Source organism: Neoarius graeffei, chromosome 8, assembly GCF_027579695.1.
Source record: "Neoarius graeffei isolate fNeoGra1 chromosome 8, fNeoGra1.pri, whole genome shotgun sequence".
NCBI classification, from domain to species: Eukaryota; Metazoa; Chordata; class Actinopteri; order Siluriformes; family Ariidae; genus Neoarius; species Neoarius graeffei.
In genome coordinates, this window is record NC_083576.1 from 69,142,771 (window position 1) to 69,166,474 (window position 23,704).

The window sequence follows — 23,704 nt, forward strand, 5'->3', positions numbered from 1 at the left end:
AAAAACACGCCATTGACTGGATTGGTTACTATAATTTGCCTCCAAGCGTGTGTGTGTGCACGCGCGTGTTCCAAGGTGTATTCCTGTCTCATTCCCAGTGTTCCTAGGCTAGGCTCCGGATCCATCACAACTCTAATCAGGTTAAAGTCATTACTGAAGATGAATAAAATTCAGTTGTTAACTTGCCATCCTCATTCTGAACGCAGATCCCGAACATCCTCAGGATGTGAGGTGACTCAAAGCGTTTCATCGTCTCCACTTCCTTATTAAAAATGCTCCTCACTTGTCTGGGGGACAATAAAGAAGTACAGTCAGACAGTCAGTCAGAGATTTTGTTCATGAAACCATGTATAATGAAAATGACAAGCCAACTTCACTTTTTAACTTTACTAAGACAAGTTTGAATTTCAACATAAAGCCTGATGGAGAAACTTGATAACGGATTGAGGTATATGCTCTTAGACCCCTACACCAGAGAGTTTCCCAATCAGAGAAGCTTTAAGTGAAATTTCTTTATAAAGTGTATTTTTTCTGTGAGTCTTGCCCACGGGAAGATCACCTACTTCGGACTGGTGCTCACTGGATACGTGTATTTCTTGACGGCCACAGTGAACTTATTATACTCTCCTTTGAACAATTCTGAATTGTCCGTCTTCATGATTGGCTTAATGGGAATGTCATAGGTCAGTTCCTCAGGTCTGATCTCTCGAATGTCCTGCAAATGAAGGCTGGGTCTTCTCACTGTCAGGCACATGTAAGGTAAATGGTACAGTTTACTGTTTTAGCAGTGACTTCATGCTACACTCCTTCTTTGGTAGCCTCAGATATATCACTGATTTAATGACTTACATGATTCCAGCATGCCTTTAATGTCCTGAACGTCTTTCTGAGTTTCTTCAACTTTTATTTGCACAGCATCCATGCACACTCGATTCTTTTCCTTCTCATCTGCTAAAGACTGAAGCACTGGAGAAGAAAAGAAAAAAAAAGTCAGGTTTTACATTGCACCAAAAGCCAAGAACGTACAAAATATTCTCTCAATGTCCTTGATCAGCAATTGGAACCAATATGAAGATTCTTTAATTAAACCTCTAGGACAATTAAGCTGGTCAGAGCAGAAAAATACATACAATTCTGGAGCTCCTCATAGTCATATCGTCTGTCATCTTCATCCTCTTTCCTCCTCTTGTCTTCTTTGAACATTTTATCCATCTTGTCTCTCTGCTCCACCTGCAGGGCCAACGACAGCAGCTGTGCCGCATCGTTCAGACGCTCGTTCAAGCTCCCAAACTCTTCGCCAATGTCATATGCTCTCACGATGCGTTTCAGGCAGCTGGATGAGGCATATTTCTTCACAACTTCTTCAGCTGACTCCAAAGTGAATTTAAGCTCTCGCAAGCCCCGTTGTACTAGTTCTGGGGTTTTGCCCAAACCCTTGAGTTTTATGACTTTGACCAGCTCTACCAGAGCAGACACACGCTGAGCCAGACGCTTGCTGCGCTTCTTGTTGGCTTTTACCTCATCACACAGGTCATACAATTTCTCTGCTATAGCCAGGATTGGCTCTACGAAATCCATGATTGCTACAGGAAAAGAACAAAAAGTAAATAAGGCATTATAATAGAGGCAGTGACAACTAAGGAGTTATGGTTTTATGCTGGCAACATAATGTTATCATTATCTACATATTTTCCCCACCTCGATGTGGGGTTGATGTAGATAGGGTTGAGCAGGTAAGCCCAGATAGGGTTAAGGGCCTTGCCCATGAGCCCAACGGCACACTAACACAATATTATGAATTCAACAGCATGATTTTCAGAAAAAAAAAAAAAATCTTCCATCTTCTTCCAAACACTTCTAGCATTTTTCCAATATCTGGCATAGTGGGTAGTGTTGCTACCTCATAGTTCCAGTATTGCCAGTTTGATCCTGAGCTTATTTTACCGTCTCAGACAGTTTTGCATATTCTCCCTGGAGCATGTAGGAAACCTACAGACACATTTGTTCTTCCCACCTCCCAAAAACATTCCAGCTGGGGGACTGGTTATGCAAAATTTCCCCCAGATGTGACTGGGTGCATGATTGTGTGTGCATGGTGTCCTCCAATATTCTAGCATCCAATCCCAGGTTGATTCAACACAACCCGAACCAGGAAATTGGAGATACTAAAGATGAATAAATGAAGGAATTTACAATTTCTTCATGACACAGAGAGTGAGCATTTTTCTTGAGAACTTAAATTAAAATGGATATCTGGATGTGGGCTTTGCATGTCTCGTCTCATCTCATTATCTCTAGCCGCTTTATCCTGTTCTACAGGGTCGCAGGCAAGCTGGAGCCTATCCCAGCTGACTACGGGCGAAAGGCGGGGTACACCCTGGACAAGTCGCCAGGTCATCACAGGGCTGACACATAAACACAGACAACCATTCACGCTCACATTCACACCTAAGGTCAATTTAGAGTCACCAGTTAACCTAACCTGCATGTCTTTGGACTGTGGGGGAAACCGGAGCACCCGGAGGAAACCCACACAGACACAGGGGGAACATGCAAACTCCACACAGAAAGGCCCTCTTCAGCCACGGGGCTCGAACCTGGACCTTCTTGCTGTGAGGCGACAGCGCTAACCACTATACCACCGTGCCGCCTGGCTTTGGATGTGATATATTTTATTAGACCTAATGCTTGGCTCGACTAGCAGCATGTTTGTTATGTACTGATAGTAGATGAGGCTAAACACCATAAAATGTTAGATCTCGGCCCTGGCTTGGCTTATTTATTACTATTAGAAGCCCACGTTTGAGCTTACCTTTGTCATAATAAGGCACTTCTCTTTGTCGGGAACTTCCCTTAACATTCTGGCACGAAACCTGCCTCGAAATATCGGTAGGCATCTGTACTTTTGTAAGCCTTTAGAATCCTTGGTGTATTTAGAAGTCCCAAATACTAAATAGTTTAGGATGTCGTAGTGTCCTAAATCCAGTAGCCGGTTAGCCAAACACTTCAAGTGGAATAAATACATTTGTGGGTATATTAAGAAGAAAAAGAAGCCTTTATTTTTTATTTTTGTCACATTTAAACTCAAGTACAGCAAAGTTCCTCCTCTGCATTTAATCCATGTGAAATAGTGAAGAAGCATGCATGCGCGCACACAGAGAGAGAGAGAGAGAGAGAGAGAGAGAGAGAGAAGTATGCAGAATAAATATACATCTCATCTCATTATCTCTAGCCGCTTTATCCTGTTCTACAGGGTCGCAGGCAAGCTGGAGCCTATCCCAGCTGACTACGGGCAAAAGGCGGGGTACACCCTGGACAAGTCGCCAGGTCATCACAGGGCTGACACATAGACACAGACAACCATTCACACTCTCATTCACACCTACGGTCAATTTAGAGTCGCCAGTTAACCTAACCTGCATGTCTTTGGACTGTGGGGGAAACCGGAGCACCCGGAGGAAACCCACGCAGACACGGGGAGAACATGCAAACTCCACACAGAAAGGCCCTCGCTGGCCACAGGGCTCGAACCCAGAACCTTCTTGCTGTGAGGCGACAGTGCTAACCACTACACCACCGTGTCGCCATAAATATACATTTGTTGGTAAATCTGTGATGCCTGCATGTTTCAGCTTTTGAATGTAACACAATCTGCTGGTATAAAATAAATTTTTAATAATTTCAGAGAGATTGTACTGACTGCACTCGTCTCGATTTTCATTATTAACTGTTGCAGCTGTTTCTTTGTTTGCTTGGCAATATGACAGATACTGCATGAAAAACAAAAATCTGTGAATCAGTGAAAGTCCTTTATAAGGCTAGGACTCTGCGGTCTGAGACTTCCACTTTTGCAGCTAGGTTCTGATTACTCCTAGATGTTTCTACTTCACAGTCCTGACACTAATGATTGAGGGGAGCAGTTCTAGCAGTATAGAAAGCTAACAAATTCGCTTGAGATGAGATGAAATGGCATTGTATTGAAAGTGAATAAGCTCTTGTGACTTTCCAATGCTGCTATTTTTCTCAGGAGATTATATCATCAGGAATTGATCTCGTGCATCAACAACAAATGTGACCAAGAGCCAAAATTCCACTACTTAAAAGGGATGCTTTATTCCTTAAAAAAGGAAATTCCAACCACCTGATACTATTCCTAAACGTTGTGATTGGTTTGCAAATCTTTTTTTTAAAATAATTTTTACTTTCTCTGCATGTTTTAAGACCCCGTCCACACGTAGCCGGGTATCTGCTAAATCAAAGATATTTTTCTACGTTTTGGCCTGTCATCCACATGAAAACACATCAAAAACGAATATTTAAAAAAACTCCGGGCAAAGTGAAGATTTTTGAAAACTCCGTGTATGCCTTTTCGTGTAGACAGAGATAACCGGAGGTTTGCGTTTTAGAACGTCACAATCTGCGCCAAAAAAATGACAACAAATCTGCCCTGACGTCAAACGTGCGACCTTTGTTTACTGCAGAAGCCAGATTAAGCATGGACTTAAGCTAGCCGCACACCACGGCGATCCACGCGGTACCGAACCGACCCATTTCAGAGCCGACTCCCGACAGGGCACGCACATATCCCCCGACTGTTTACGAGTGCAGTCGCGATTGAAGCGACACGTGACAATAGCTTTGTGATTGGCTATTGGATATAGTTACTGTTAAATTCAACACTTGAAGATGCTACAGGCTGAATTACAAATGACACAACATGGAATATGTAGCGCACTATCTAGGCTGCATGAGCTATTATTCCCAACCTTAAATAGTGCACTTCTATAGGGGAGTTAAAGCGATTTGGAATTCAGCCACACAACTTGAGCAGAGTGGCTTTCCAGCCCACTGTGTCTATGGATAAAGCTTCAGTCTATGGAATTACAGTATATACCTGCATTAGGTGCTACCAACACGCATTTCTCGCGCTAGAAATTGTGTTTAATGATGTCACGTGTTATATGCGAAAGATATGATTGGCTATTGCTAGCGACTCTCGCCGATCAGTCTGGCTCCCGATTAGTTTTTCGAATCGGCACCATCGAAAACTAGTCTTTACGCCTGACTCGCGACTTCAGTTGGCTCGGTACGCTGAAAATCGGCGTAGTGTGCGGCTAGCTAAAGAGTAATGGATCGGAGTAGTGCCTTGAAAGCGTTAATTATTGTGCAGGTGCTATTTACATGTTTAATTTTAGAAGCCCAACTACTGCTCCAAGAGCACAGGCGATGTGATTTGGGGAAATAATGCCATCTACAGGTTTGGAATGCTTATGAATGTGATTGAAAACGCAGATGTTCGGTTATGTGTGGAAGGGATTTTTTTCGAAGACGAGGTGGTGTGGATAAAACATTTTTATAAACGGAGGAGGGGGAAATGTTCGGTTTTAAAAATACCCGGCTACGTGTGTACATGGCATTAATTTACTTTAATTTTAACTTTATTCTATTTTATTCTTTATTCTATTCTGCTGTTTTCCTTTTTTTCCTCCTCCTATTTCTACTTTATTATTTTATTTCTACTATTGTTTAATTCTTATTATTTTCTTTTAATTCTTTTAATTAATTGTTTTAGAACAAAAATAAAATTATTTTATGTAATTTTATTTCTCCATTGTATACTGTTTTTGTTTTTACTTCTGTAAAGCACATTGAACTGCCATTGTGTATGAAATGTGCTATATAAATAAACTTGCCTTGCCTTAATGTTGCACAGAGCTTTCACACTAACCTGATATAAAATGTTCTCCACACACACGAGAACATTTTTATCATCCAGTCTACCTGTTTAACTGCAGCTCGCCATTTTTCTCATCTGTCTGGGTTTGCTGGGAAGTGGTGTAAAGTTAAACCAGGTTTATCTCCACATCTGTTATTACATCCAAAACCACTACAGATCTCTGGCATTGTTCTTTTAGATGTAACTTCTACAAGTTTATCCGTAGCTGTTTACTGAATTTGGCTTACAATCAATCACTCACATACACTTGTGCCAGTTGTTGTCAAACACAAAGCTTGTCCGTCAGTATGGCCACGTAAACAAAGCTGCAGTTACGATGACATCACATGAAAGTCCTCTATATGCTGGTTGTTGAAACTATTCCATCGGAGTCACAAAAAACAACACAAGCACAGTGTGTCTGTGGCTAATAACACAGACTTTCACACACAAGTGTGGGATCACCAGGAGTCTGAAATGTCTCTGTAAATTGTGAACGAAAGCTAGTTAATGGTCTGTGGTTCTTTTCCATGATATGTAGTCGGCTGAAAATTCTTTAAAAAAAACAAAAACACACACACAGATATATATATATCAAACCACAAACTCAGATATTTGATGATGACTTAAGTCAGACAGTTTTCTAGCCCCGACTTATTTATATAACTTATTTGTTATATTTGTTGTAAAATACCTTCCTAATCTTCATATGCTATTTGGTAATAGATTAACATTCTTACTGTGAGATGTCTTGTCGTCGTAAGTAATGGCAACTGGGCTTCCAGTCAGTTCATCTACTCATTCAAGAGACTTCATTTGTTCTCCTCGATGGTCTGAATTTCTGCTATTTAATCACCTGTGATATCATGACATAAGTAGGATACTGGCGCCTGAAGCTTGATTAACCAGAACAGTACTGTAATTAGGTGACTGATGACGTTGCAGGCTTTCCCTCTGTTTGTCCCAGTTTCATAAATAGATTACTTGCTTGACACCTATTTTGGACTGGCTCGACTCTGCCCTTTCATTCTCAGACGTATGACACTTGTGACGTGAGTAAATATCCTGTGTCTATGATGTGGCTATTTTGTTTCAGCAATTTACAATCCTGTGCATTTGTGACTAGTCTGGACTTGTGTATAGTACGTTGTTTTGATTTGATTGTGTTTTGATGTTACATACATACATAGCCCATATTTATGACCCATATCTACAGGATGGTTTAGTGATTTGGGGCAGTAATGTCCAGATTAATCGGGACAGTCTTAAAAAGGTCATCTAATTAAGTAAAACACTAACATTAAGCTAATCTACTCTTTCCCTGTTTATAACCCAACCCTATTTATAATACCTTTATTGCAAAGTAGAATGGCACGCAAACAGGCTGAGATGAAACTACATGATGTACGTCATGGTCACACCAAATGCCACAGAATTACACTTCACTACTTGTAAGGTTATTGCCTAATAACCTCTCATCACCATCATCTACTTATGCTGTGCAATATTATTACTATTTGGTACAATATCCTTTTCATTTGCAAGTATTTTCTTATTTAAGTCTCACTCTCACAATTGTTTTGTACAATTATGTTCATGGCCTGTGTTTTTTGTTACTTTACACACATTCCATCCTCATTATGTTATACTGTGCAAGAAAATTCACTACCTGGTGCAGTATTTCAGTTGCCAGTATTTTATTAGTGCAATATTTCTACTTCAGTTGGAGTATTACTCTTATTTAAGTTCCATTCTTACCTTGTTGTGTACAGTGGTGCTTGAAAGTTTGTGAACCCTTTAGAATTTTCTATATTTCTGCATAAATAGGACCTAAAACATCATCAGATTTTCACACAAGTCCTAAAAGTAGATAAAAAGAACCCAGTTAGACAAATGAGACAAAAATATTATACTTGGTCATTTGTTTATTGAGGAAAATGATCCAATATTACATATCTGTGAGTGGCAAAAGTATGTGAACCTTTGCTTTCAGTATCTGGTGTGACCCCCTTGTGCAGCAATAACTGCAACTAAACATTTCCGGTAATTGCTGATCAGTCCTGCACACTGGCTTGGAGGAATTTTAGCCCATTCCTCCGTACAGAACAGCTTCAACTCTGGGATGTTGGTGGGTTTCCTCACATGAACTGCTCGCTTCAGGTCCTTCCACAACATTTTGATTGGATTAAGGTCAGGACTTTGACTTGGCCATTCCAAAACATTCACTTTATTCTTCTTTAACCATTCTTTGGCAGAACGACTTGTGTGTTTAGGGTCGTTGTCTTGCTACATGACCCACCTTCTCTTGAGATTCAGTTCATGGACAGATGTCTGTTAGGGTTTTGCTGGGATTCGAACCTGGTTCGTTGGTGTGATAATCCAGCAAACCCCCACTAGGCCACCAGGGGGATGACTCAAATGCAGAGGCGTGAGGCGGAAGTAGAAAAAGAATCAAAAGGTTTATTTAAACTATATACACTATATACAGGGCAAAACAAAAGACAAAAAAAACCCAAAGAGTATAATCCAAAAGAAAAGCAAAGTGCAAAATTTCAAAAGCTAAGAAGATCAAAAAACACAGTACAAAGGAAACTGGAGATAAACATAACAGCACAAAGACTCCGTGACAAGAGGACTGAACTCAGGGGTATAAATAGACAAACTAATTAAGGACACAGGTGAAGATAATTAGGCAATTAACACAAACACAAAACACAGGAACAGTGGCGGCCTCTAGAGGCCAAAATAAACACGACATGAAAAGGAAATAACAGCGGCCTCTAGAGGCCAAAACAGTCCTAGTCCTAACAGGACCCCCCCCTCTAGGAGCGTCTCCTGACGTTCCCAGGGCGATCCGGATGGGCCGAATGGAAGTCCCGACATAGTTCTTTATCAAGGACATCCCGAGCAGGAACCCAGCAGCGCTCCTCAGGACCATAGCCCTCCCAGTCCACCAGATATTGCAACCCGCCGCGGACCCGGCGGGAGTCAAGCAGGCGATTCACAGTGAACACAGTCTGCCCCTGGAAGATGCGGGGGGGGTGGGGGGTTCCTAGGGGCAGGGGCATACGTAGACATCAGTACGGGCCGTAACAGGGAAACATGGAAAGTGGGGTTGATCCTCAGAGTCCGGGGCAACTGGAGCCGGTAGGAGACAGGGTTCACCCTGCGCACCACCTTGAAGGGGCCAATGTAGCGAGGAGCAAGCTTGCGGTTCTCCACCCGCAGTGGAAGGTCCTTAGTGGACAGCCAAACACGCTGCCCAGGGCGGAAAGCGTGTGCAGGTCTTCTATGGCGGTTGGCCTGAGTCTGGTTGGTTCTGGAGGTCTGTATGAGGGTCTTCCTGACCTTGCTCCAGGTCTTGCGACACTGTCTCACATATTGGTTGACCGAGGGCACCCCCGCGTCCTCCTCCTGGTCCGGGAACAGAGGTGGCTGGAACCCGAATTGGCACTGGAATGGCGACAGCTTGGTGGCCGATGACTGCAGGGTGTTGTGGGCGTACTCCGCCCATGGCAGCCAGGTGCTCCACGATGTCGGGTTATCCATAGCCAGGCCTCGCAGGGTGGTTTCCAGGTCCTGGTTGAGCCTCTCCGTCTGACCATTGGACTGTGGGTGAAACCCAGAGGAGAGGCTGGCAGTGGCTCCGATGACCTTGCAGAACCCGTGCCACACTCGGGAGGAGAACTGGGGCCCTCGGTCTGAGACGATGTCCTGTGGAAGACCAAAGACTCGGAAGACATGATTAAACAAAAGTTTCACAGTTTCAAGAGCAGAGGGGAGTTTGCACAGTGGTATGAAGCGGCAGGCCTTGGAGAATCTGTCAACTAAGACCAAAATGACCGTGTTACCTTGTGACTCAGGGAGACCCGTGATAAAGTCGACTGCCACGTGGGACCAGGGACGCCGGGGAATGGTCAGAGGATGCAGGAGACCCTGGGGACGCTGTCGTGGGTTCTTGGTTCTGGTGCAAACCTCACAGGACAGGACAAATGACCTTACTTCCTTCTCCATGTTAGGCCACCAGAAGCGTCTTTTCAGGAAGTCCAGGGTCCTCCGAGCTCCCGGGTGGGCGGTGAGAGGGGAAGAGTGACCCCACTGGAGAACCTTGGCCCGGGCTTGATGTGGGACGTACAAGAGGCCTGGTGGCCCCGTCCCAGGACCGGGGTCCTGGCGTTGGGCTCGTCGGACAGCCTCCTCAATACCCCAGCGGACAGGGGCCACAATCCGGGACACAGGGATAATAGGCCCGACTTCATTCTCCCTGTTAGTGGCAGAGAACAGTCTGGACAGTGCGTCAGGTTTGGTGTTCTTGGAGCCGGGGCGGTATGAGAGGGTGAAGTCAAACCGACTGAAAAACAGGGCCCATCTAGCCTGTCGAGGGTTCAGTCTCTTGGCTTGCTGGAGGTACTCCAGGTTCTTGTGGTCAGTCCAAACCAGGAATGGATGTTGTGCTCCCTCCAGCCAGTGCCTCCACTCCTCAAGGGCCAGTTTGACCGCTAGCAGTTCTCGATCCCCCACATCGTACCGGGACTCAGCAGGACTCAGGCGGTGGGAGAAGTAAGCGCAGGGGTGCAGCTTTCCTTCCGAACGTTGAGAGAGCACCGCGCCGACACCACTGTCCGAGGCGTCCACCTCCACGATGAATGGTTGGGAGGTGTCCGGGAGAACCAGAATGGGTGCCGTGCAGAAGCGGTCCTTGAGGTCTTTGAACGCCTTTTCTGCCTGAGGAGACCAGCCATAAGATCCACCTGTCCCTTTGGTGAGGTCTGACATGGGTGCTGCCACAGAACTGAAGTTCCTGATGAACTTGCGGTAGAAGTTAGCGAATCCTAAGAACCGCTGAACCTCCTTAACGGACTTGGGAGTAGGCCAATCCCGGACGGCCAGGGTCTTGGCAGGGTCCATTTGGAGTTGGCCTGTCCGTACAATAAATCCCAGAAAGGAGACCTCGGGAACATGAAATTCGCATTTCTGGGCCTTGGCGAACAGATTGTTCTGTAGCAGCCTCTGGAGAACCTGGCGGACATGGTGGCGGTGCTCCTGCACGGTCTTGGAAAAGATAAGGATGTCGTCGAGGTAGACAAAAACGTATAGGTTAATCATGTCCCTTAAGACGTCATTGATTAGGGCCTGAAAAACAGCTGGTGCGTTGGTGAGTCCGAAGGGCATCACCTGGTATTCGTAGTGCCCAGACGGGGTGTTAAAGGCAGTCTTCCACTCATCTCCCTGTCGGATACGGATGAGGTGGTATGCGTTCCGTAGGTCCAACTTGGTGAAGACGGTGGCGCCTTGGAGCAGGTCGAAAGCTGTGGACATCAGCGGAAGGGGATATCGGTTGCGCACAGTGATCTTATTCAGGCCCCTGTAATCAATACATGGTCGGAGCCCCCCATCCTTCTTGCCGACAAAGAAGAAGCCGGCTCCAGCAGGTGAAGTGGAGGGTCGAATAAACCCAGAGACCAGGGCATCTTTGAGGTATTCCTCCATGGCCTTGCGTTCTGGCTGAGAGAGTGAAAACAGTCTGCCACGAGGAGGGGTAGTCCCAGGGAGCAAGTCGATGGCACAGTCGTAGGCCCGGTGCGGAGGAAGAACGGCGGCCCTGCTCTTGCTGAATACCTCCTTGAGATCCCAGTACTCTGTGGGAACTTGAGATAACTCGGTGAGATCAGGGGGCTCGGCAGGAGACACAGGAGAGCTAGAGAGCAGACAAGAGGCATGGCATGCAGGGCCCCATTCCACAACCTGGCTTGTTACCCAGTCTATGCGAGGGTTGTGGCGAGTAAGCCAAGGAAGGCCTAGAATAACTGGGAACTCAGGTGAAGGAATCAGGTGCAGGGATATTTCTTCCTTGTGACCTTGAGACTGGAGGAAAACTGGAGAAGTAACTTGGGTGACTCTTCCATCACCTAACGCTTGGCCATCGAGGGCAGACACAGACAGTGGGACTTCAAGAGGTGCAGTCGGAATATTGATGCTTTGGGCGAAGTGAATATCCATAAAGTTCCCAGCCGCCCCTGAGTCTATCAAAGCTTGACAAGAGTGGACAGACTCACCCCAGGAGATGGAGACCGGGATGTAGATTCCTTGGCCAGGGAGTCCGGGAGAGAGGGTAGGCCCCGTCACAACCCTCCCTCGGCTGGACGGGGCGGTCCTTTTCCCAAGAGTTCGGGACATGATGCTCGGAAGTGACCAGGCTTGCCACAGTAGATGCAGCACTTGTCCCTCCTTCTGCGCTCCCTCTCAGATGCGGAGAGGCGAGTACGACCCACTTGCATGGGTTCTGGACAGTCACTGAAGGAGGTAGACGGTCTCCAGGTAGAGGTAGGGAGGCTGGGGGGGCTCAAGGCTTGGTGGCGTTCTCTCATCCTGTTGTCCAGACGAATAGCATGTGAGATGAGGGTTTCGAGGTCACTTGGGCATCCAATAGAGGCCAGACCGTCCTTGATGGGGTCAGACAGACCATGGTGGAAGGCTGACACCAGGGCAGTCTCGTTCCATCCACTTACTGCTGCGAGTGTTCGGAACGAGATGGCGTAATCTGCGACGCTTCCTCCTTGCCGGATGGACATGAGCTTTCGGGCTGCGTCGGTACTGATGTCTGCCTGATCGAAGACCCGAAGCATCTCTTCAGAAAACAGCTGGAAATCAAAGCACTCAGGTCCCTGTCTTTGCCAGATAGCAGTAGCCCAGGCTCGCGCCTTACCAGCTAATAAGGTGATCACAAAGGCAATCTTGCGTCGATCCGTAGTGTAGGTGGTAGGCTGAAGCTCAAAGGTGAGTTGACACTGGGTAAGGAACTCTCGGCACTCACTGTGCTTGCCGTCATACCTCTGTGGTGCAGGAAGGCTGGGTTCGCGAGGTGAAGAAGGCAGCATTGCAGGAGGCACTGGAGCAGGAGTGGGAGCTGGATCAGGAGCAGGAACTGGATCAGGAGCAGGAGATGCAGGCAGAGATGTCAGCTGTGCCAGGGTTTTCCCAATTTGCTGAAGCAGTTCCTCGTGGCGAGCGAGGGCCTCACGTTGGCTGGTGAGCGTACGTCCATGAGCGTCCATGGTCGCTCCGAAGCATGTCAAAGCTGCCATAATTCCCTGAAGGTTGGCCGGGTAGACAGTTGAAGCAGCCTCTGCTGAGTCGGTCATGACGGAGTCTTTCTGTTAGGGTTTTGCTGGGATTCGAACCTGGTTCGTTGGTGTGATAATCCAGCAAACCCCCACTAGGCCACCAGGGGGATGACTCAAATGCAGAGGCGTGAGGCGGAAGTAGAAAAAGAATCAAAAGGTTTATTTAAACTATATACACTATATACAGGGCAAAACAAAAGACAAAAAAAACCCAAAGAGTATAATCCAAAAGAAAAGCAAAGTGCAAAATTTCAAAAGCTAAGAAGATCAAAAAACACAGTACAAAGGAAACTGGAGATAAACATAACAGCACAAAGACTCCGTGACAAGAGGACTGAACTCAGGGGTATAAATAGACAAACTAATTAAGGACACAGGTGAAGATAATTAGGCAATTAACACAAACACAAAACACAGGAACAGTGGCGGCCTCTAGAGGCCAAAATAAACACGACATGAAAAGGAAATAACAGCGGCCTCTAGAGGCCAAAACAGTCCTAGTCCTAACAATGTCCTGACATTTTCCTTTAGAATTTGCTGGTATAATTCAGAATTCATTGTTCCATCAATGATGGCAAGCTGTCCTGGCCCAGATGCAGCAAAACAGGCCCAAACCATGATACTACCACCACCATGTTTCACAGATGGGATAAGGTTCTTATGCTGGAATGCAGTGTTTTCCTTTCTCCAAACATAACGCTTCTCACTTAAACCAAAAAGTTCTATTTTGGTCTCATCCGTCCACAAAACATTTTTCCAATAGCCTTCTGGCTTGTCCTTGTGATCTTTAGCAAACTGCAGACAAGCAGCAATGTTCCTTTTGGACAGCAGTGGCTTTCTCCTTGCAACCCTGCCTTGCACACCATTGTTGTTCAGTGTTCTCCTGATGGTGACCTCATGAACATTAGCCAATGTGAGAGAGACATTCAGTTGCTTAGAAGTTACCCTGGGGTCCTTTGTGACCTTGCCGACTCTTACACACCTTGCTCTTGGAGTGATCTTTGTTGGCTGACCACTCCTGGGGAGGGTAACAATGGTCTTGAATTTCCTCCATTTGTACACAATCTGTCTGCATCAGCAGCGCTTTTTCTGAGGTCCTCAGAAATCTCCTTTGTTCGTGCCATGATACACTTCCACAAACGTGTTGTGAAGATCAGACTTTGATAGATCCCTGTTCTTTAAATAAAACAGGGTGCCCACTCACACCTGATTGTCATCCCATTGATTGAAAACACCCGACACTAATTTCACTTTCAAATTAACTGCTAATCCTAGAGGTTCACATACTTTTGCCACTCACAGAAATGTAATATTGGATAATTTTCCTCAGTAAATAAATGACCAAGTATAATATTTTTGTCTCATTTGTTTAACTGGGTTCTCTTTATCTCCTTTGAGGACTTGTGTGAAAATCTGATGATGTTTTAGGTCATATTTATGCAGAAATATAGAAAATTCTAAAGGGTTCACAAACTTTCAAGCACCACTGTACATGACCCATATTTATGACCCATATCTACAGGATGGTTTAGTGATTTGGGGCAGCAATGTCCAGATTAATTGGGACAGTCTTGAAAAGGTCATCTAATTAAGTAAAACACTAAGCTAATCTACTTTTTCCCTGTTTATAACCCAACACTATTTATAATATCTTTATTGCAAAGTGGAATGGCACGCAAACAGGCCGAGATGAAAATATATACATTTTTACATGATGTATGTCATGGTCACACCAAATGGCACAGAATTACACTTCACTACTTTGAGAGGTTATTGCCTAATAACCTCTCATCACCATCATCTACTTATGCTGTGCAATAATATTACTATTTGGTACAATATCCTTTTCATTTGCAAGTATTTTCTTATTTAAGTCTCACTCTCTCAATTGTGTACAATTATGTTCATGGCCTGTGTTTTTTTTTTTTTTGTTACTTTACACACATATTCCATCCTCATTATGTTATGCTGTGCAAGAAAATTCACTACCTGGTGCAGTATTTCTATTTCAGTTGCCAGTATTTTATTAGTGCAATATCTCTATTTCCTAGTCAGGTCAGGGTCAGTTTTTGCTGGCTTTGCTACTGGTAAGACTGTAACCCAGTACAACCTGCTGCATGGACGGGTGGTCGGCGTCTAAACCGGCTCCCCCACCAGTGCTCTTTAGTTCACTGGTGAGGAGGGTGGCATGTCACCCAGCAGGACGAAAAATAAGACCTGTCAAAGGGCGGATGAGACCCTTAAGAGCGGCCATCATGCAGACATAACGGGCAGGTGGGACTCTCAAGCCTTTGAAGGCAACCCACCTAGGGGAAGGACACTCTGAAAATAACCTGCATCCTTGCGCGTCGCTCATCTTGTGGCAACCTTTGCATCAGATAGCAAATGGCATGTACTGGATGAGAGAGTGGGACTGGAAGCACACACACCTTTCTCACTATAATCCACTCAAGTGCAGGTCATCCTGCGACATAATGACGCTCCATCTAAGATGCTTCCATTGTACACCTTTACAAACGCAAGGGCAACCATACTGTATGCGACAATCACCGGGGCATAGCTCTCCTTTCCATAGCGGGGAAGATACTGGCACGCATCTCTCTAAACAGGATGCTAGAGCAGCTGGTCGAGTCTATATTCCCTGAATCGCAATGCGGGTTTAGGGCTGGGAGAGGAACCACCGACATGATCTTTGCCATGAGGCAGATTCAAGAAAAATGTAGAGAGCAGAACATGGACCTTTACATGGTATTTATAGATCTTACAAAGGCATTTGACACAGTCAACCGTGACGGCCTTTGGATAATCCTGCAAAAGCTTGGTTGTCCTGAAAGGCTCGTAGCAATCATCAGGTCCTTCCATGAGGGGATGCTTGCTCGAGTACAAGAGTGTGGGGAGTTATCAGATCCATTTCCTGTTACAAACGGAACCAAGCAAGGCTGTGTTCTTGCTCCAACTCTCTTCTCTGTCATGTTCTCACTGATGCTACTAGATGCCTTTCATGACATGGACAGGGGCATATACACACAGTTTCGCACAAACGGTGGCCTGTTCAATCTTAGACGCCTTCAATCCCGTACTAAGACGCTGCCCTTGATGATTCGTGAACTTCTCTATGTGGATGATTGCGCCCTGGTTGCTCACATGCTTGAGGACATCCAGCAAATAATGGCCCTTTTCCACTACCCTTTTTCAGCTCACTTCAGCTCGCTTCAGCTCACTTCAGCCTGACACGGCTCACGTTTCGACTACCTCAGAGCAGCACGATTCAGCTCGCTTCAGCCCTGCTTAGCACCCAAAACTCGCACGGTTTTGGAGTGGGGCTGAAGCGAGCCAAACCGAGCCGAGTGGGGCTAGGGGCGTGAGCAGACACTCCCCTGTGCACTGATTGGTGAGGAGGAGTGTCCTCACATGCCCACACACGCCCCACGAGCACGCTGGGATCTGTAAACACCGCAAACCCGGAAGAAGAATTACGAATTACGAGAATTTCTGAAGCCTTATGCGCCTCGCCTCATCTATACGCTCTTGCCAGTATCTCTTGGCGTTGTCGGTGACAACAAGCCACAGCACCAAGACCAGCAACACTAACGACTCCATGTCCTCCATGTTTATTGTTTACTATCCGGGTCGTGAGACTACTGCTTAAAAGATCACTGATGTCACTGTTTACGCCGCCTAACGACATCACGTGACGTCCACCCACTTCCAGCCAGCACGGTTCAGCGCGGTTGTAGTCGAAATGCAACTCCAACAGCCCCACTCAGCTCGACTCAGCACGGCACGGCTCAGCCCAACTCAGCCGCGTTTGTAGTGGAAAAGCGGCATAAGTGCGCTCGCTCATGCATCTGAAAGGTTTGGTTTGACAGTCAGCCTTAAGAAGACAGAGGTAATGTATCAACCCACTCCAAACTGAATCCATACAGATCCGGTTATTACCATCAACCATGCGCCTCTCAAGTCCGTTGTGAAATTCTGCTACCTGGGTAGCTTCTTGTCTAACTCATCAACTATCGATGACGAGATAACACAGCGCATAGCTAAAGCCAGCAGCTCCTTTGGGAGGCTAAGACAGAGACTGTGGGATGAACATGACATCCAGCTATGCATGAAAGTCAAAGTGTACAAAGCTGTGGTCCTAACCACCCTTCTTTACGGATGTGAGACCTGGACAACTTATCGTCGTCATATTAAAGTCCTGGAACAGTTCCAACAATGCTGCTTGAGATCAATATGTGGTATCAAGTGGCAGGACAAGGTCACCAATGTCGAGGTCCTTGAACACTGCAGCATCGCTAGTGTTGAATGTCAAATAATCAAAGTACAGCTTCGCTGGGCTGGACACCTTGTCAGGATGGAGAACACCAGGATCCCTAAAGCACTTTTCTTTGGTCAACTGACCAATGGTAAGAGAGAAGTTGGAAGACCAAGACTAAGGTATAAAGACACCTTGAAGGAAAATCTCAAGGCATGTGGAATCTGCCCTAATGCCTGGGAAGCAACTGCCCAAGAACGTACGACATGGTGCAGCACCTGCCTTAAGGGGGTATGGACGTTTGAGGAAAGCAGAACAAAACACCTTAAAGATCAAAGCGCCAGAAGGAAGACTAACTCCACCAACACAGCTGCATCAACACTTTACATTCGTAGAACTTGTAATCGGGCCTGCCGTTCAAGGATTGGTCTCCACTCCCACGAAAAAACTCATCAGTTGCAGGATACTCATACGTCGCTCTCAACATGAGAATCCATCATCATCATCATCATTTCTATTTCAGTTGGGGTACTACTCTTATTTAAGTTCCATTCTTATCTTGTTGTGTATATTACATACATGGCCGTGGGCGGCACGGTGGTGTAGTGGTTAGCATGGTCACCTCACAGCAAGAAGGTTCTGGGTTTGAACCCAGCGGCCGGCGAAGGCCTTTCTGTGTGGAGTTTGCATGCTCTCCCCATGTCTGTGTGGGTTTCCTCTGGGTGCTCTGATTTCCCCCACAGTCCAAAGACACGCAGTTAGGTTAACGTGTGGTGGCCTTGGGCTGAAGTGCCCTTGAGCAAGGTACTTAACCCCTGACTGCTCCCTGAGCGCTCTAGTGTGGCTGCCCACTGCTCTGGGTGTGTGCGTGCGCGCGCGCTTTCGTGTTCACTGCTTCAGATGGGTTAAATGCAGAGGATGAATTTCACTGTGCTTTAAGTGTGCATGTGACAAATAAAGGTTTCTTCTTCTTTTACTTTTTTTTTTTATACATATATTTTTTCCTATAGTTTTTTTTTTAATTATTATGGGCAGCACGGTGGTGTAGTGGTTAGCGCTGTCGCCTCACAGCAAGAAGGTCCGGGTTCGAGCCCCGTGGCCGGCGAGGACCTTTCTGTACGGAGTTTGCATGTTCTCCCCGTGTCCGTGTGGGTTTCCTCCGGGTGCTCCGGTTTCCCCCACAGTCCAAAGACATGCAGGTTAGGTTTCAGTGGTTCCCAAACTTTTTGGCTGGGGACCCCCTTTTGGACTTCAGAATATTTTTGGGACCCCCTGACATCGACCCCCCCACCACCACCACCACCCATTATGCAGTGTGTAGTGTAGTAATAATAACAATAATAATAATCAGACGGATATTAAAGTCGCTATTTTTTATTCACAGAAGTGCATTATCCACAAAAGAGCATTGCACATCATAATAAAACAGAACATTACACAGAACATCAGAATATTTTTTCAGTCACTACGTTTACATGCACATAGAGAGAATCGAATTTCTGCCGTTGCTCGACTGAAATCGAAGTTCAAAATGCCATGTATACACCTTAATTCGGCTGAAATTGAACCGAACTTGATTTCTCGGAATCGAGCTACACGACCTAGTTTATGCGATTTCTGCCGAGCTACTTTGTGCATGTATACCCTATCGAGCTAGTTGTCGAGCTACTTCCGGAAGTGACGAGTGACGAGACCACAAGCGGGGAAACACAACAACCTCGGTCGGCATGACAACGAATCATGACAACGGCATGAATCTTTTCTTTTTGTGGCATTGTTTGCACTGTTAAAATTTAGCTCACTTACTGTATCACCAAATACATCTGTACAGCTGTTGCATAGCTGTGAATTGTGTACATAAACAAGTCATTGTATTTGTGTATATATATATATATATATCTCATCTCATCTCATTATCTCTAGCCGCTTTATCCTTCTACAGGGTCGCAGGCAAGCTGGAGCCCATCCCAGCTGACTACGGGCGAAAGGCGGGGTACACCCTGGACAAGTCGCCAGGTCATCACAGGGCTGACACATAGACACAGACAACCATTCACACTCACATTCACACCTACGGTCAATTTAGAGTCACCAGTTAACCTAACCTGCATGTCTTTGGACTGTGGGGGAAACCGGAGCACCCGGAGGAAACCCACGCGGACACGGGGAGAACATGCAAACTCCACACAGAAAGGCCCTCGCCGGCCACAGGGCTCGAACCCGGACCTTCTTGCTGTGAGGCGACAGCGCTAACCACTACACCACCGTGCCGCCCATATATATATATATATATATGTCCAACATCTGAAGAATGTCAATAAAAACAAAACAATTGAACTTTTTGTGTGTTTATTAAGACATAAGTTAAATTGTAAGCAAAAAAAAATCTTTTCGTAAGCAAAAAATGGACTTTAGAAAAATATTATTGTGCAAAATAAGTTGTCTTACAAAACAGTGGTCTGCGCCGGACAGTTTGTAGCCATAGTCTGTTAGAGCAAGCCTAACAGCTTGAACACGGAACTGCTAGTGTTGCCAGATTGGGGGTTTTAAGTGCATTTTAGCGGATTTGAACATGTTTTGGGATGGAAAACATCAGCAGTATCTGGCAACACTATAGCTCTTCTTCATGACAACAACCGGAAGTGTACCAACACGATGGGGCGTGTAGCGCCACGTGTGGCTCGGGTGCACAATGCACCTTGCACAATAGCCCGATTTCACTTGTGCATGTAGGATTGGATTTCTCTGGCACCCCTGCTGGGACCCTTTGCTCGATTACCAACAGCAGCTCGATTTGGACGTGCATGTAAACGTACTGACTGACTTGTGTGTGCTTGCTTTTCAGTACAGAGTTTTTCAAATCTTGGTGATAACAGTGAGATCGCCACCCTTAGTTCATTTTCAATGTTCAACTTTGCCCTGTATTTGGTCTTGATGGAGGCCACTGCAGAAAAGCCCACCTCACAGAGGTAGGATGTGGCAAAAGGGAGGAGTATGGCCACAGCCTTTCCACCCAACAGTGGGTAGTCTTTTTCCACCCCAATCCAAAAGGCAGACAGTGACTTGGCCCTAAACTGCTGTTTGTATCCTATGTCTGAGGTCACATCAATGAACTGTTCCTGTTCAGTAACACTGAGATGAGCAGGTGGCCTTGTATTGAAGGGGTCTGTGATCCATTCAGTGTGCCAAATCCATAACAGGAAAGTACCTCTGAAAATGTTGTTGGAGGGCAAAAATGTGTGAACGAATGCATGGCATGATTGTGTTGTGACTGTTGGTGTTATGGAGAAATGAATGCAAGTTCTGAAAGCAATCTGTTGTTCCCTCCTCAATCATCTTTCCCCACAGTTCCAATTTCCTTGTAAATGACTGCATTTTAGCGACAAGCTAAGGGAGATGGGTGTTGGGTCCTTGCATTTGCAGATTCAGTTCGTTCAGTTTTTGGAAAATGTCACTGAGGTAGGCAACTGTCATCAGGAACCGTTCGTCGTTGTAACAGAGTGCCAGTGCATGATTCTCCTCCTCGAGAAAAATCCGTATCTCCTCTCGCAGCTCAAACACCCTGTTCAATACCTTCCCACGTGACAGCCATCGCGCTTCGCTGTGAAACAGAACTGCCGTGTGTTTGGAGCCCATTTCTTCACAGAGAGCAGCAAAGAGTCGAGCTTTAACAGGGCGCGTTTTGATATAATTGACAGTGGCGATTACGTCCGTCATCACCTTGTTCAGTTCGGGACTCAGCTGCTTCGATGCCAACGCTTCTCGGTGAATCATACAGTGGGTCCACTGCACATTGGGGGACACACACTTTATGAGCGCTTGTAGCCCACTGCGCTTCCTAGCCATAGCCTGAGCCCCGTCCGTACACACTCCAACACAGCACTCCCACTTCAATTTTGCCTCTTGCAAATAAGTATCAATCACTCGGAACAGTTCATCAGCAGTGGCTCGTGTTTTCACCTCCTTGCAGAATAGCAGATCCTCTCTCATGTCCTCTGTATCAACGAAACGGATGTACGTGATTAATAAACAGTCTCGGTTGCTGTCAGTGGCTTCGTCGACCTGCAGAGCAAACCGGGTGCTTGCACGTACTCGGTCGGTGAGCTGCTCCTCAATGTCGCCAGCGATGTCATGTATGCGTCTTCCAATCGTATTATTTGAGAGGGGGATCGCCCGTAACTTGTTTGCTGTTGCCTCGTCGACCATGGTCCTCACCATTTCAATGGCACAGGGCAGGATCACCTCCTCCGCTTCTGTGTGTGGCTTCTTGCTCTGCGCAAGGAGGTAGGCCACTTTGTAGGAGGCGAGCTGGGCATTGACATTGACAGACGCAACTTTAGTGAAGTTCACCCGTTGTGCCTGAAAGTTCAAAATTTTCCGCCGAAAGAATTCAACCGGCTTGTCCTTGTGTTCGGGGTGTGCCGTGTCCAGGTGACGCTTCAGCTTGTTTGGCTTTAAACTTTCTGTCGCCAGCACCTTCAGACAGAGAACACACTGTGGTCGTTCCTCACCACCCACCAATGTGCTCGTAAAGCCCATTTCGATGTATGCATCATCATACTGCCTTATCTTTTTCGCTGCCGAAGTGCATGGGAACTCGTCCTGTGCAGCAGCCTTGCGTTTTGTAGGAAGCACGCGTAGAAACTTGTCCATGTTGTCATAAAGTCGCCGTCCGATGTTTTGTTCTGAATCTCAAAATAGGGACCTGTTTTATACAGTTTGTATTCACAGGAGGAGGGTTTGCTAATAACAACAACAATATCAGAGCAATCCAACAGATTGGAGGGCGGGGAGTGATTATAGAGTGAAAGGGGGTGATTGGGTTCTATAGACTGATTTAATCACTCTCTGCCGGCTGACGCATTACCAACATTCCGACGCCATTCAAAACATTCCAATGCCCGTTTTTTTTCTGTGTTATGCAAACAGTCCCGTCTCTCCGCGACCCCCCTGGAGTCCCTCCGTGACCCCCAAAGGGGTTGCGACCCCCACTTTGGGAACCGCTGGGTTAACTGGTGACTCTAAGGTGGGGTTTACATTAGACCGTATCAGCGGATCATCAGATTAACGTTTTTAAAAACGATTAGCGTGCACACAGCAACGCCAATACACGATTCGCGTGCACACAGCAACGCCAATACATGGATACGCTAATCACATGACTAATTCGGCACGTAAGTTGAAATGTGTCAGTGCGGCTCATCGCTTCCTCCTCAGCGGCTGCGCTCCAAATCACTCCGCCCTGAACAGCGAGTGCCCTCTGGAGGGTGCGCACGCCGGCCCTGCGTAGCTCACAGAGCGCGTGAGTGAAGCGCACGAGCAGTGATTCGGGACTGAGCCGCTGTGTGTGTGAGATCCCAGTGCATATTGGGCATGCGCAAGTCACTTACCACTTGCAAGTGGAAGGATGGCAAGCCTAAAGACAATCATAACTACACAATGGGCAGTATTTGCATCAGTATTTGCAGTATTTTCATACTTTTATACTCTTTAATGAAAGGTGATACAAGGCGGAAGTCCGCGCCATTTTTTAGCAGTCGCGTCACATGACCAACGCCAGCGAATCAGGAAGGTGGATGTCACAGTGACGTTGTCCAATGACGACGTCATCTAGAGCTCAGCACAGCGTATCCGCGTATCTCAATGTTTACACAGCACCGGATCAAATACGAACTGGGTTGAATACGTGGGCTCTGGCGGATTCCTGTTTCCCGGCGTTTTAATGTGAATGGACAGTGCATCCGCGAAGAAAACGAGACAGATACGGTCTAATATAAACTTGGCCTAAATTGACCGTAGGTGTGAATGTGAATGGTTGTCTGTGTCTATGTGTCAGCCCTGTGATGACCTGACGACTTGTCCAGGGTGTACCCCGCCTTTCGCCCGTAGTCAGCTGGGATAGGCTCCAGCTTGCCTGCGACCCTGTAGAACAGGATAAAGCGGCTACAGATAATGAGAGGAGTTGAGTTTTTTTATACTTTTATTGCACTGTTTTTTCTTACTGTTTTATTCCTGACTGTTTTCAATTTGTGAGCTGCTGAAACATGTAAATTTCCCCACCAAGGAATGAATAAAACTTATCTTAATGTCTGTACATTTCTTGCCTTGCATTCATAATTTTTTTATGGTTCATGTGTTTATCGTTTGTGCTTTCCTCAATAGACGGCCTGCAATTACATCTGCCTCCACTACTGTTTCTTGACAGTGTGCAGTGTTCATATAATTATGGAGCTTGCTTACTTCATTCATTCATTCATTTTTAAACCCTGTAGGAAGAGATGAGTGGTGGTTTTGTATTGTGATTTTTTCATACTGAATTTTCCAAGAGGTTGGTTATGAATTTGGAAAATATTGCAGATTTTCTAAACCCTGTTATAGTCATTATTGTAGCAAGAAATGAATAATAGAAGTACTTAGACCAACATCTTAATATGTAATAAATTTTAGATAATCTACTGTATTCACATAAGGATACAATGTTTGATTATTTTAAAGATTTTCAATTTTTCCAGTTTTTTTCCAAATAAGGTTTTTGAAATTTGATTCAGTGATGACACACATTTTCATTGGTTTAACTCTTTACCCCTTAAAGCAGTTGCTACAGCCACC

The 23,704-nt window shown here is 45.9% G+C and overlaps 2 protein-coding genes across 2 annotated transcripts in view; both read right to left on the minus strand.

The window, feature by feature from the left end:
* The window catches only part of LOC132890835 (mixed lineage kinase domain-like protein), a 35,017-nt gene that overhangs the window by 8,246 nt on the left and 3,067 nt on the right, over positions 1-23,704 (minus strand). The window contains exons 2-5 of the mRNA XM_060928101.1: positions 1,131-1,583; positions 850-966; positions 564-741; positions 187-287 (exon numbers count right to left, since the gene is read on the minus strand). Coding sequence (XP_060784084.1) covers positions 187-287; positions 564-741; positions 850-966; positions 1,131-1,578 — 844 coding nt within the window. The 5' untranslated portion in view covers positions 1,579-1,583. The remainder of the gene's footprint in view (positions 1-186; positions 288-563; positions 742-849; positions 967-1,130; positions 1,584-23,704) is intronic.
* Positions 17,069-21,833, minus strand: LOC132889923 (zinc finger BED domain-containing protein 5-like). Its single transcript, XM_060926737.1, has 2 exons — positions 20,996-21,833; positions 17,069-17,236 (listed from the first exon to the last, which is right to left on the minus strand). Exons 1-2 carry the CDS (start codon positions 21,746-21,748, stop codon positions 17,069-17,071), a joined length of 921 nt encoding a protein of 306 aa, XP_060782720.1. The 5' UTR covers positions 21,749-21,833.

Excerpts from the sequence above, each read along its gene's own strand:
- LOC132889923 (XM_060926737.1), bottom strand. The coding sequence starts at position 21,748 with ATGGACAAGTTTCTACGCGTGCTTCCTACAAAACGCAAGGCTGCTGCA. Across the intron at positions 17,237-20,995 it reads TTGATACTTATTTGCAAGAG|TTGACCAAAGAAAAGTGCTT; the intron begins GCAAAATTGAAG and ends ACCATTGGTCAG.